Source organism: Coregonus clupeaformis, unplaced genomic scaffold, assembly GCF_020615455.1.
Source record: "Coregonus clupeaformis isolate EN_2021a unplaced genomic scaffold, ASM2061545v1 scaf0002, whole genome shotgun sequence".
Classification (NCBI taxonomy): Eukaryota; Metazoa; Chordata; class Actinopteri; order Salmoniformes; family Salmonidae; genus Coregonus; species Coregonus clupeaformis.
The window spans coordinates 104,222-117,072 of NW_025533457.1; the positions used below are offsets into that span (position 1 = coordinate 104,222).

The 12,851-nt window shown below is 45.4% G+C and overlaps 1 protein-coding gene and 1 long non-coding RNA gene across 2 annotated transcripts in view; both read right to left on the reverse strand.

The window, feature by feature from the left end:
- Positions 1-1,542: 1,542 nt before the first annotated feature.
- Positions 1,543-2,965, reverse strand: LOC121587291. The gene is made up of 2 exons (XR_006004039.2): positions 2,043-2,965; positions 1,543-2,005 (listed from the first exon to the last, which is right to left on the reverse strand). It is a non-coding gene; the product is annotated as an uncharacterized LOC121587291 (long non-coding RNA).
- Positions 2,966-4,495: 1,530 nt separating this feature from the next.
- LOC121587209 (PDZ domain-containing protein 2) overlaps positions 4,496-12,851 on the reverse strand; it is a 246,977-nt gene continuing 238,621 nt past the window's right edge. The window contains exons 25-26 of the mRNA XM_045212254.1: positions 6,237-6,374; positions 4,496-5,599 (exon numbers count right to left, since the gene is read on the reverse strand). Coding sequence (XP_045068189.1) covers positions 5,433-5,599; positions 6,237-6,374 — 305 coding nt within the window. The 3' untranslated portion in view covers positions 4,496-5,432. The remainder of the gene's footprint in view (positions 5,600-6,236; positions 6,375-12,851) is intronic.

Sequence of the window (12,851 nt, forward strand, 5' to 3'; positions counted from 1 at the left end):
TTCTAAAGTCCAGGCTCTGTTTTGGTTAAATAAAGGCTGAATGAAATGTGCTTACTCTGACAACTCTTCAAAGCACTCTCTTGAAATCTACCTGTAGAAAAATAAACAGAGCTTAGAAAGGTGATTTCAAGGAAAAAGAAGACTTGAACTGAACGTTTAAGACGTTAATTGAACAAATACAGCCAGACAGTGCACAGTTAAAATAGACAATTGAACACGCTTTAATGACACTGAAAATGTGTACATTACTGATTCAGATTTATAAAAATATTCCAAGTAAATATATATAAAAAAAAAAAAAAAAAGAAATACCACATCCAGAAACTATTTCGCTCAGTTTCAGTGATTCACATAGCTCTGGGCCCATATTCACAAAGCCTCAGAATATAAGTGCTGATCTAGGATCAGGTCCAATGTAATCTTATTTATTATGATCTAAAAGCCAAAAACGGATTCTAGATCAGCACTCCTACTGTGAGATGCTTTATGAATACAGGCCCTGGCGCTGTGTGGAAAGTGTCACTGACTAGGATTCGAAACCCTGGTCAGTGGTCACAAGACTGTATTAGCCATTTATGAGACACTTCCTGAATAGGGCCCTGATCATAAAACTACAGCAGGGGAAGGCAACCCTATCGCAGGCACGTCATGTTTTGGATTTAACCAACCTGGAAGACCAGGTGTGTTGAATTTAGGAAACTGAACTGATCAATTAGCTCAGTTGGTCAGGTGTGGCGCGTAGTTGGAACAGAATCCTGAGGTACCTCCGGCACTCCAGGAACAGGGTTACCTACCCCGGCACTCCAGGAACAGGGTTACCTACCCCTGCACTCCAGGAACAGGGTTACCTACCCCGGCACTCCAGGAACAGGGTTACCTACCCCGGCACTCCAGGAACAGGGTTACCTACCCCTGCACTCCAGGAACAGGGTTACCTACCCCGCACTCCAGGAACAGGGTTACCTACCCCGGCACTCCAGGAACAGGGTTACCTACCCCTGCACTCCAGGAACAGGGTTACCTACCCCTGCACTCCAGGAACAGGGTTACCTACCCCGGCACTCCAGGAACAGGGTTACCTACCCCTGCACTCCAGGAACAGGGTTACCTACCCCGGCACTCCAGGAACAGGGTTACCTACCCCTGCACTCCAGGAACAGGGTTACCTACCCCTGCACTCCAGGAACAGGGTTACCTACCCCGGCACTCCAGGAACAGGGTTACCTACCCCACACACACAAAGTGTTATTCTCAGCATCCTGTTCCCTATGTAATGCACTACTTTTGACCAGGGCCCATGGGACTTCCTATATCACACTCCTGTAAGTGAGCAAACTTGATTTTCGAAGGAAAATTATTGTCTGTATGTTTTTGATCTGTCAGTTGTGTAATATCAAAACCAAACGCAATTTTTTTTTACACATGGATAGAAAATGTACAAGCAGAAGAAAAACCTGAATTGACCACAAGTTCGTTGTAGCTTTCTGTTCATCACCATTATCAGAATATATTCAACAGCAGATCAGTTCCTTCACAACAACAGAATATCAGTTCCTTTAATAAAACAACAGCATGAAACCAAAGATAGAGGAATTTCAGATATTCTGTGCAATTTCATATTTGACATAATTGCAGTTAAAATAGTCTGTAATGTACAAATTCTCAAAATGTATATTGTGCTGCATGACAATATGTGTTAATGACCTTACGTACACAACAAATCAAAACATACATTTCAGTCATAAAAATTCAAAATGACAGTTTAAATTCAAATGAAAACTAAACCAATAGAAAGACGTTCAGTCACCCTAATTCAAATGCACATATTAGTGATTAAAAAAATGAATGTATGGTACAACTAAAGAAATCAAATGTACAATAACACGAGACAATATTTACAAAGAGCGTTTTGAAACGGTTGTGCTTCAGAATGTAAGAGCTGTGGGTATTGTAATCAGCGGTTTGAACCCTGCAATATTACAGCATCACACCACACGTGTTACACCTATAACCGTAAGACATGTCGGTATGTGGTGTTACACCTATAACCGTAAGACATGTCGGTATGTGGTGTTACACCTATAACCGTAAGACATGTCGGTATGTGGTGTTACACCTATAACCGTAAGACATGTCGGTATGTGGTGTTACACCTATAACCGTAAGACATGTCACATGAATGGTGTGACATCAGGTTCTGTTGTATTTCAGAGAGAGAACAAAAAAACAAAACAACCCGGAAAACACCTGTGGTTACAATGTACTGTATATCTTTCAACATCTTTAACAATAAGACACGTTAAATCAATGGTGTGCTGTGGAATTTCAGGAGAAAACAAATATGTTATAAATATGGATAAAGTAGAAACTTCAAAGCACTCTATATTTTATCATTAAAATGAATAATTTCAATTCATTTCTAAAATGTCTTTTTTTCAGATATCAGGTTTAGAGCAGTGGATTGGACCGCAATATTCAGGCAATGCACGCACATTAAACTACAGTACAACTCAACTACAGTAGCCTAATACCGTAGTACAAATCCAACTCAGCTTTCAAATACAGTTATCTTCCAAGGAGGCAGAAAGAGGTGAGTCTCCTTGACACAGGTAGGTATCACATTTGGTCAGTGTGAGGAGTCAGGTGACAGGATACAGGGTACACTGACAGATACCTTGACATTTAATAGGGTTGGTTCAAATAAGGTGTAAAGGTTTGAAAGACAAAGTGACAATTTCATATTATTCATAAAATAATTAAATTTTAAGATATATATATATATATTTTTTGCTGTATTGAAGTCTTATTGACCTTATTGTACACAAGTGGCAGTTGATTAGCATTACCTAGCCAGTTAGCATTGATGCTAACATAAAACCCAAAACAACAATCCTTTGATTATTATTATTATTTTTGCATGTTTGATATAATAATAATAATATGGCATTTAGCAGACGCTTTTATCCAAAGCAGTCGTGCGTGCATAAATGTTTTGTGTGTATGGGGTGGTCCCTGGGATCGAACCCCACTACCTTGGCGTTACAAGCGCCGTGTGCTCTACCAGCTGAGCTACGGAGGACGACGGTATGATTCTATATGAGCAAGAGGTTGTAACAACAGCATGGTTGTCTTATTCTGAAATCCAGAGTAAAACTACAGCAGTTATATTAGAATACTACACGGAGTGGACAAAACATTAAGAACACCTGCTCTTTCCATGACTCAGGTGAATCCAGGTGAAAGCTATGATCCCTTATTGATGTCACCTGTTCAATCCACTTCAATCGGTGTACATGAAAGGGGAGGAGACAGGTGGTTAAAGATGGCATTTTTAAGCCTTGAGACGATTGAGACATGGATTATGTATGTGTGCCATTCAGAGGGTGAATGGGAAAGACAAAATATTTAAAAAAATATATATTTAAGTGCCTTAGCGGGGTATGGTAATAGGTGCCAGGCACACCGATTTGTGTCAAGAACTGCAATGCTGCTGGGTTTTTCATGCTCAACAGTTTCCCGTGTGTATCAAGAATGGTCCACCACCCAAAGGACATCCAGCCAACTTGACACAACTGTGGGAAGCATTGGAGTCAACATGAGCCACCATCCCTGTGGAACACTTATGACACCCTGTAGAGTCCATGCCCCGACGAATTGAAGGGGGGTGCCACTCAATATTAGGAAGGTGTTCTTAATGGTTTGTAAACTCAGTATTTACTATACTATGTATATTGATCACAGATGTAATCCTGCATTGCACAGCATACCACAGCACCATTGCCTCATAACAGTCGTGAAGAGGGCACGAAAAAGCCTATTCCCCCTCAGGAGACTGAAAGGATTTGGCATGGGTCCTCAGATCCTCAAAAAATTATACAGCTGCACCATCGAGAGCATTCTGACTGATTGCATCACCGCCTGGTATGGCAACTGCTCGGCCTCTGACCGCAAGGCACTACAGAGGGTAGTGCGTACGGCCCAGTACATCACTGGGGCTAAGCTTCCTGCCATCCAGGACCTCTATACCAGGCGGTGTCAGAGGAAGGCCCTCAAAATTGTCAAAGACTCCAGCCACCCTAGTCATAGACTGTTCTCTCTGCTACCGCACGGCAAGCGGTACCGGAGCGCCAAGTCTAGGTCCAAAAGACTTCTCAACAGCTTCTACCCCCAAGCCATAAGACTCCTGAACAGCTAATCATGGCTACCAGGACTATTTGCACTGCCCCCCCACCCCCACCCCCCACCCCATCTTTTTACACTGCTGCTACTCTGTTAATTATTTATGCATAGTCACTTTAACTCTACCCACATGTACATATTACCTCAACTACCTCAACTAGCCGGTGCCCCCGCACATTGACTCTGCACCGGTACCCCCTGTATATAACCTCCCTACTGTTATTTTATTTTTTCTCAACACTATTTTGTTGTTGTTTTATTTTACTTTTTTAATAAAAAAATTAATGCATTGTTGGTTAAGGGCTGTAAGTAAGCATTTCCCTGTAATGTCTACACCTGTTGTATTCGGTGCATGTGGCCAATAACATTTGTTTTGATTTGATTTGATAACACTGAGCAGTCCATGAGATATTAAAAACACCACCATCATCACAAGATGCCACCATAAAGACACTCTCTCGTCCTCCTGTATAAAACACTATAATAGTCTCTCTAGTCCTCCTGTATAAAACACTATAATAGTATCTGGTCCTCCTGTATAAACACTATAATAGTCTCTAGTCCTCCTGTATAAACACTATAATAGTCTCTAGTCCTCCTGTATAAACACTATAATAGTCTCTAGTCCTCCTGTATAAACACTATAATAGTCTCTAGTCCTCCTGTATAAACACTATAATAGTCTCTCTAGTCCTCCTGTATAAAACACTATAATAGTCTCTCTAGTCCTCCTGTATAAACACTATAATAGTCTCTCTAGTCCTCCTGTATAAACACTATAATAGTCTCTAGTCCTCCTGTATAAACACTATAATAGTCTCTCTAGTCCTCCTGTATAAACACTATAATAGTCTCTAGTCCTCCTGTATAAACACTATAATAGTCTCTAGTCCTCCTGTATAAAACACTATAATAAAATAAAGAATGCTTCTTCCTCCAATCCACAATCTGGTTTCGGCGCGTTATTTGACTTAGTTCCATTCCGGACCGAATTGCAGTCCGCTTAGCAAAAGAACAACCCTGCAATGTCTGTCCAACATGTCTGTCCAATACGTCTGTCCGTTTCATAAGAATATGTCATAATAGTGACATTTAGCCATCGTAGCTATATGTATAGTTCTCTGAGATATGTTTGTTGTATGTCAGTCATACAGAAGTCCTGGATTATACATTATGTCACCTCAGCTTACATATGTGTTCTACGAGGTACGTCTGGTCCATCACATTCATTCTATATGCCTGTTGTACGTCTGTCATACAGAGGTCCGTGGTTTCCTGATGACAAGCTGCACGGGGCCTTCGCTGGCGGTCTTGATGATGTTCCAGGCGTCGTAGTGCATGAGGCCCTGCAGCGAGCGCCCGTTCACCTCCAGTACCTCGTCCCCCACCTCCACCACCCTCGACAGCTCCGCAGCGCCACCTAGAGTATGAAAAAAATAAAAAATAATGTATGCACTCACTAACTGTAAGTCGCTCTGGATAAGAGCGTCTGCTAAATGAATAAAATGTAAAAATGTAGAGGAGGTTTGGTTATTAGGTTAGGTTCATTATGAGAAGATCAGACATTATAAGAAGTCATATATGGTAATAACAAGTCATACAATGCATTATAACTGTATCATAATGCATGATACCTGCGTATTTAAATGTTGGTTCTATCAAACCTTGTTGTAATAGATAAGTGTGGGATTCTGAAAGCTCTCTTCCACCATGGCATCTCTCCCCTGCATGTAACCCGATCCAGCTGTCTACGCAGGCTCTCTCTCCTCTCCTCTTCTCTCCTCTCTCCTCTCTTCTTTTCACCCCTCCTCTCCTCATTGTGAAGTCTGTCTCGGCAGTCAAACTCACTGACCGTGTCTGTTTTGACTTCCATGCTGGGGAAATGCCCCCTCTGGTGGCCATAGGCTGACACTGACACGCCACCAGAGGAATAGAGATTAAGGTACCGTGTGTGTGTGTGTGTGTACTTACGTTCCTGCCTGCGTGTGTGTGTGTGTGTGTGTGTACTTACGTTCCTACGTGTGTGTGTGTGTGTGTGTGTGTGTGTGTTGGCTGACCTTTGAAGACTCGCTTGACGTTGAGTGGGAGGTCTCCGTGCGCCGAGGCTTTGCCCCCCTCCAGACTGAAGCCCAGACCAGCTGACGTCTTCAGGAGCTCCACACTCAGAGCCCCGTCAGGTCCCACCTCCACCTCCACTGGAACACACAGAGAGGCACGGTGAGCACCCAGTACTGCAGGAATCATGTCAGCTCTATACAAATAGTGCTTTGGTTTAAGGAACTGAACAAAAAAAAAAACTTTTTCTGATAATGGTTACGTATACACACGCAAAATGGCCGAGAAGTTCATTATTTTTCTGTTTGCCAACCTTCCTCTAAATAAAATAAAATAAAATAAAAGTTTTTGTGGATGTTATTTCAGGTGCAGTGAAATGCTTGTGTTTCTAGCTCCAACAGTACAGGGACACCTAGCTAAATGCTTGTGTTTGTAGCTCCAACAGTGCAGTGATACCTAGCTAAATGCTTGTGTTTGTAGCTCCAACAGTGCAGTGACACCTAGCTAAATGCTTGTGTTTGTAGCTCCAACAGTGCAGTGATACCTAGCTAAATGCTTGTGTTTGTAGCTCCAACAGTGCAGTGATACCTAGCTAAATGCTTGTGTTTGTAGCTCCAACAGTGCAGTGACACCTAGCTAAATGCTTGTGTTTGTAGCTCCAACAGTGCAGTGATACCTAGCTAAATGCTTGTGTTTCTAGCTCCAACAGTGCAGTGATACCTAGCTAAATGCTTGTGTTTCTAACTCCAACAGTGCAGTGATACCTAGCTAAACGCTTGTGTTTCTAGCTCCAACAGTGCAGTGATACCTAGCTAAATGCTTGTGTTTCTAGCTCCAACAGTGCAGTGATACCTAGCTAAATGCTTGTGTTTCTAGCTCCAACAGTGCAGTGATACCTAGCTAAATGCTTGTGTTTCTAGCTCCAACAGTGCAGTGATACCTAGCTAAATGCTTGTGTTTCTAGCTCCAACAGTGCAGTGATACCTAGCTAAATGCTTGTGTTTCTAGCTCCAACAGTGCAGTGATACCTAGCTAAACGCTTGTGTTTCTAGCTCCAACAGTGCAGTGATACCTAGCTAAATGCTTGTGTTTCTAGCTCCAACAGTGCAGTGATACCTAGCTAAATGCTTGTGTTTCTAGCTCCAACAGTGCAGTGATACCTAGCTAAATGCTTGTGTTTCTAGCTACAACAGTGCAGTGATACCTAGCAATATGCTTGTGTTTCTAACTCCAACAGTGCAGTGATACCTAACAATACAAAACAATACACACAAGTAAAAATAAAGAAATTAAGAAATATCAGATCAAGCAATGTCAGAGTCCAGAATACAGTGCATTTGGAAAGTATTCAGACCCCTTGACTTTTTCCACATTTTGTTACATTACCGACTTATTCTAAAATGGATTAAATAAATAAAAATCAAAAAACAGAAATACCTTATTTACAAAAGTATTCAGACCCTTTGCTATGACACTCGAAATTGAGCTCAGGTGCATCCTGTTTCTATTGATCATTACATTTACATTTTAGTCATTTAGCAGACGCTCTTATCCAGAGCGACTTACAGCTAGTGAATACATATCTTTTTATACTGGCCCCCCGTGGGAATCGAACCCACAACCCTGGCGTTGCAAACGCCATGCTCTATCAACTGAGCTACATCCCTGCCGGCCATTCCCTCCCCTACCCTGGACGACGCTGGGCCAATTGTGCGCCGCCCATGAGTCTCCCGGTCGCGGCCGGCTGCGACAGAGCCTGGATTCGAACCAGGATCTCTAGTGGCACAGTTAGCACTGCGGTGCAGTGCCTTAGACCACTGCGCCACTCAGGAGCTCATCCTTGATTGGAGTCCACCTGTGGTAAATTTAATTGATTGGACATGATTTGGAAAGGCACACACCTGTCTATATAAGGTCCCACAGTTGACAGTGCATGTCAGAGCAAAAACCAAGCCATGAGGTCGAAGGAATTGTCTGTAGAGCTCCTAGACAGGATTGTGTCGAGGCACAGATCTGGGGAAGGGTACCAAAACATTTCTGCAGCATTGAAGGTCCCCAAGAACACAGTGGCCTCCATCATTCTTAAATGGAAGAAGTTTGGAACCACAAATACTATTCCTAGAGCTGGCCGCCCGGCCAAACTGAGCAATCGGGGGAGAAGGGCCTTGGTGTCACGGTTTCGGCCGAGGCTGCTCCTCCTCCTTGTTCGGGCAGGCTTCGGCGGTCGTCGTCCCCGGAGTACTAGCTATCACCGTTTGATGTTTTCGCTGTCTGTTGGTTTTGTCTGATTGTGTACACCTGTGTCCTGTTTAGTTGATTATGTCCTCTATAAGTTTCCCGTTTGGTTAGTTTTGTGTTGTGTGTTATTGTTCGCCTGTCATCAGGTCGGCTCGTTGTTTGTTTGTTGTTTTCCCTGTCGTCGCACTGTACTGTTTTCGTGCGCCTTGGGATACTAGCCTTTTGCGCATTGTTGCGCATCGTCCGCCTCTTGTTTGTTTTGAGGCCAGTGTTTTGTATAGTTTTGGTCGTGTTCAGTAAAGTATTGGACTGAGCTTCTGTGTCTGCGTTTGACTCCTTCACCACATCTACATCAGCCGTTGTGACACTTGGTCAGGGAGGTGACCAAAAACCCGATGGTCACTCTGACAGACCTTCAGAGTTCCTCTGTGGAGATGTGAGAACCTTCCAGAAGAACAACCATCTCTGAAGCACTCCACCAAATCAGGCCTTTATGGTAGAGTGGCCATACGGAAGCCACTCCTCAGTAAAAGGCACATGACAGCCCGCTTGGAGTTTTCCAAAAGGCACCTGAAGGACTCAGACCATGAGAAACAAGATTCTCTGGTCTGTTGAAACCAAGATTGAACTCTTTGGCCTGAATGCCAAGCGTCACGTCTGGAGGAAACCTGGCACCATCCCTACGGTAAAGCATGGTGATGGCAGCGTCATGCTGTGGGGATGTTTTTCAGCGGCAGGGACTGGGAGACTAGTCAGGATTGAGGGAAAGATGAATGGAGCAAAGTACAGAGAGATCCTTGATGAAAACAAGCCTCTGAATGTCCTTGAGTGGCCCAGCCAGAACCCGGACTTGAACCTGATCGAACAACTCTGGAGAGACCTGAAAATAGCTATGCAGCGACGCTCCCCATCCAACCTGACAGAGCTTGAGAGGATCTGCAGAGAAAAATGGGAGAAACTCCCCAAATACAGGTGTGCCAAGCTTGTAGCATCATACCCAAGAAGACTCAAGGCTGTAATCGCTGCCAAAGGTGCTTCAAAAAAGTACTGAGTAAAGGGTCTGAATACTTATGTAAACGTGACATTTCAGTTTTCTAAAAACCTGTTTTTACTTTGTCATTATGGGGTACTATGTGTAGATTGATGAGGAAAAACAATGTAATCAATTTTAGAATAAGGCTGTAACGTAACAAAATGTGGAACAAGTCAAGGGGTCTGAATACTTTCCGAATGTACTGTATATAATGGTGTGTATGGACCGTATGTGTAGTGTACAGCAGTAGTTATATAGGATGAGCCATAACTAGAATACAGTATATACTGTACATATGAAGTGGGTAAAACAGTTTGAAAACATTATTAAAGTGACCAGTGTTAATGACTATGTACATAGGGCAGCAGTCTCTAAGGTGCAGGGCAGAGTACCTGGTGGTAGCCGGCTAGTAACAGTGACTAAGTTCAGGGCAAGGTACTGGGCGGAGGCCTGCTAATGGTGACTATTTAACAGTCTGATGGCCTGGAGATAGAAGCTGCTCTCTCGGCCACAGCTTTGATGCACCTGTACTGTCTCCTCCTTCTAGATGGTAGCGGGGTGAACAGGCCGTGGCTCGGGTGGCTGAGGTCCTTGATGATCTTGGCCTTCCTGTGACACCGGGTCCTGTAGATGTCCTGGAGGGCAGGCCGTGTGCACCGAGTGATGTGTTGGGCTGACCGCACCACCCTCTGGAGAATCCTGCAGTTTGCGGTGGTGCAATTGCCGTACCAGGCGGTGATACAGTCCGACAGGATGCTCTCAATGGTGCATCTATAGAAGTTTGTGAGTGTCTCAGGGGCAAAGCCTAATTTCTTCAGCCTCCTGAGGTTGAACAGGCGCTGTTCTACACTGTATATGTGAAGGGACCATTTCAGGTCGTCAGTGATATGCACGCCGAGGAACTTGAAGCTTTTCACCCTATCCACTGCGGCCCCGTCGATGAGAATGTAGTCCACGATCAGCTACTTCCCTTTGATGACATTGAGGGAGAGGTTATTTTCCTGGCACCACTCCGCCAGGGCTCTAACCTCCTCCCTGTGTCGTCAGCAAACTTGATGATTGAGTTGGAGACGTGCGTGGCCACGCAGTCATGGGTGAACAGGAAGAACAGGAGGGGGCTGAGCAGCCACCCCTGTGGGGCCCCCATGTTGAGGATCAGCGTGGCGGAAGGGTTGTTACCTACCTTCACCACGTCTACACCAACAGATACCAGTAGCTCGCAGCCCACCTATTGCCACGCCTACTCCCGTTCCCTCTCTCTGGCGCTCGACGTCGCCGGTCTACTAACTGGCAACCGTCATTAGGCACACCTGGCAACCATCAGTACGCACACCTGGCAACCGTCATTAGGCACACCTGGCAACCGTCATTAGGCACACCTGCTTCCCATCGTTATGCACACCTGGACTTCATCATTACCTTGATTACTTCCCCTTTATTTATCCCTCAATAGCCACAGTCTTCAGGCAGTATTGGTTTTGTTCACGTTCAGTACGCTTCTCCTGTTTTGTTCTTCTGCTTATTCTCATTATTAAACTCACCTTCTGCACCTGCTTCCTGACTCCTACTGCACCTGCTTCCTGACTCCTACTGCACCTGCTTCCTGACTCCTTCTGCACCTGCTTCTTGACTCCTACTGCACCTGCTTCCTGACTCCTACTGGACCTGCTTCCTGACTCCTACTGGACCTGCTTCCTGACTCCTCCTGGACCTGCTTCCTGACTCCTACTGCACCTGCTTCCTGACTCCTTCTGCACCTGCTTCCTGAATCCTAGCGTATACGTTACAGCTATGAGTAGCTCGCCAATCAATTCTGAAAGCACATGCATTTATGTATGTGTTCCATCGCAAACTGTCATAAACAAAGATCCCAGCTACTATCCAATCAAAGACACATTGACATTATCCCACCCATGGTTAGCCACTATCGGCTTAATAAGCCAAATGTAATATATCTGCCATTTAATTTCCAACAATATTGCCCGTCTGTCTGTTTGGTGCGCGCGTTTGTCTATCACTCTGTATGTAACCAGTTAGCGATGCTAGTAATGCTAACGGTCTTGTGGGTAGACTTTCCCCAAAAAACATTTCCAATTAAATGTTAACTGCAAAGTAGGCTTACCTGACAGAAAGATATCATGATTCATGTAAATGTATTTATCTGTATCAATTGGGCGGCCATTGTTTTGCTAACTGTGCCATGACGTGCTGCAGCAGTAGACCTGACAGAGACATCACCGACACACTCCTCTCTTTCTTAAAGGGGAATGTCACGCCCTGGCTCTGGGGACTCTAATATGTTGAGCCAGGGTGTGTATAGTCTATGTGTTCTAGGTTTCACTTTCTGGTTTTGTATATCTATGTTGGCCAGGGTGGCTCCCAATCGGAGACGGCTGTAGCTCGTTGTCTCTGATTGGGAGTCATACTTAGGTAGCCGTTAGGCATTCATTTGGTGTGGTTTCTTGTTCGTATTTTGGTTTGTGTATGACCATTGACTGTCACGTCATCGTTTTGTTGTTTTGATCGTGTGATCATTCTATAAATAAATATGTTCACATTCAACGCTGCGCCTTGGTCCTCATCTCTCACCGACGATCGTGACAGAAGAAACCATCATAACAGGACCAAGCAGCGTGAAGAAGAGAGAGGATGGACTTGGGAGCAGTGGAGTAAGAGTCTCGACTGGGCCAAGCCAAGTGAAGAGGAGAGAGGTTGGACTTTGGAGCAGTGGGGTGAGAGTCTGGCGAGAGACATGGAGGCCTGGTCCACGGGGAGAGACGCCCAGAAATTTTTTAGGGGGGGCTAACGCCGTGGACGACGGGCCAGCGGGTTGGCAGAGGAGGCCGCCAGGTTACGGGGGCCACTGGTCGAAGAGGGGGTGGAAGGTGTAGAGGCACGGCGAGAGGTACTGGGGTGTGTTACCAGTCCGGTCCGGCCCATTCCAGATCCCTGCGTAGGACCAGTGGTGTGTGTCCCCAGTACGGTCCGGCCTGTTCCTGCTCCCCGCACCAAGTCAGTGGTGCGCTTCGTCAGTCCGGCACGGCCCGTGCCTGTTCCCCGCACCAAGTCAGTGGTGCGCTTCGTCAGCCCGGCTCGGCCCGTTCCTGCTCCCCGCACCAAGTCAGGGGTGCGCTTCGACAGCCCGGCTCGGCCCGCTCCTGCTCCCCACACCAAGCCAGTGGTGTGCGTCGCCAGTCCGGCACGGCCCGTGCCTGTTCCACCGGTGGCTGGTCCGGCACCGGTCAGATGCTTCACGCTCGGAGCTAGAGCAATCCGCTCCACCAGTGTGCAGTCCAGCTCCGGCCAGCGGGGCCAGACCGGACCAGGGGTACTTTGGGGGTTGGAG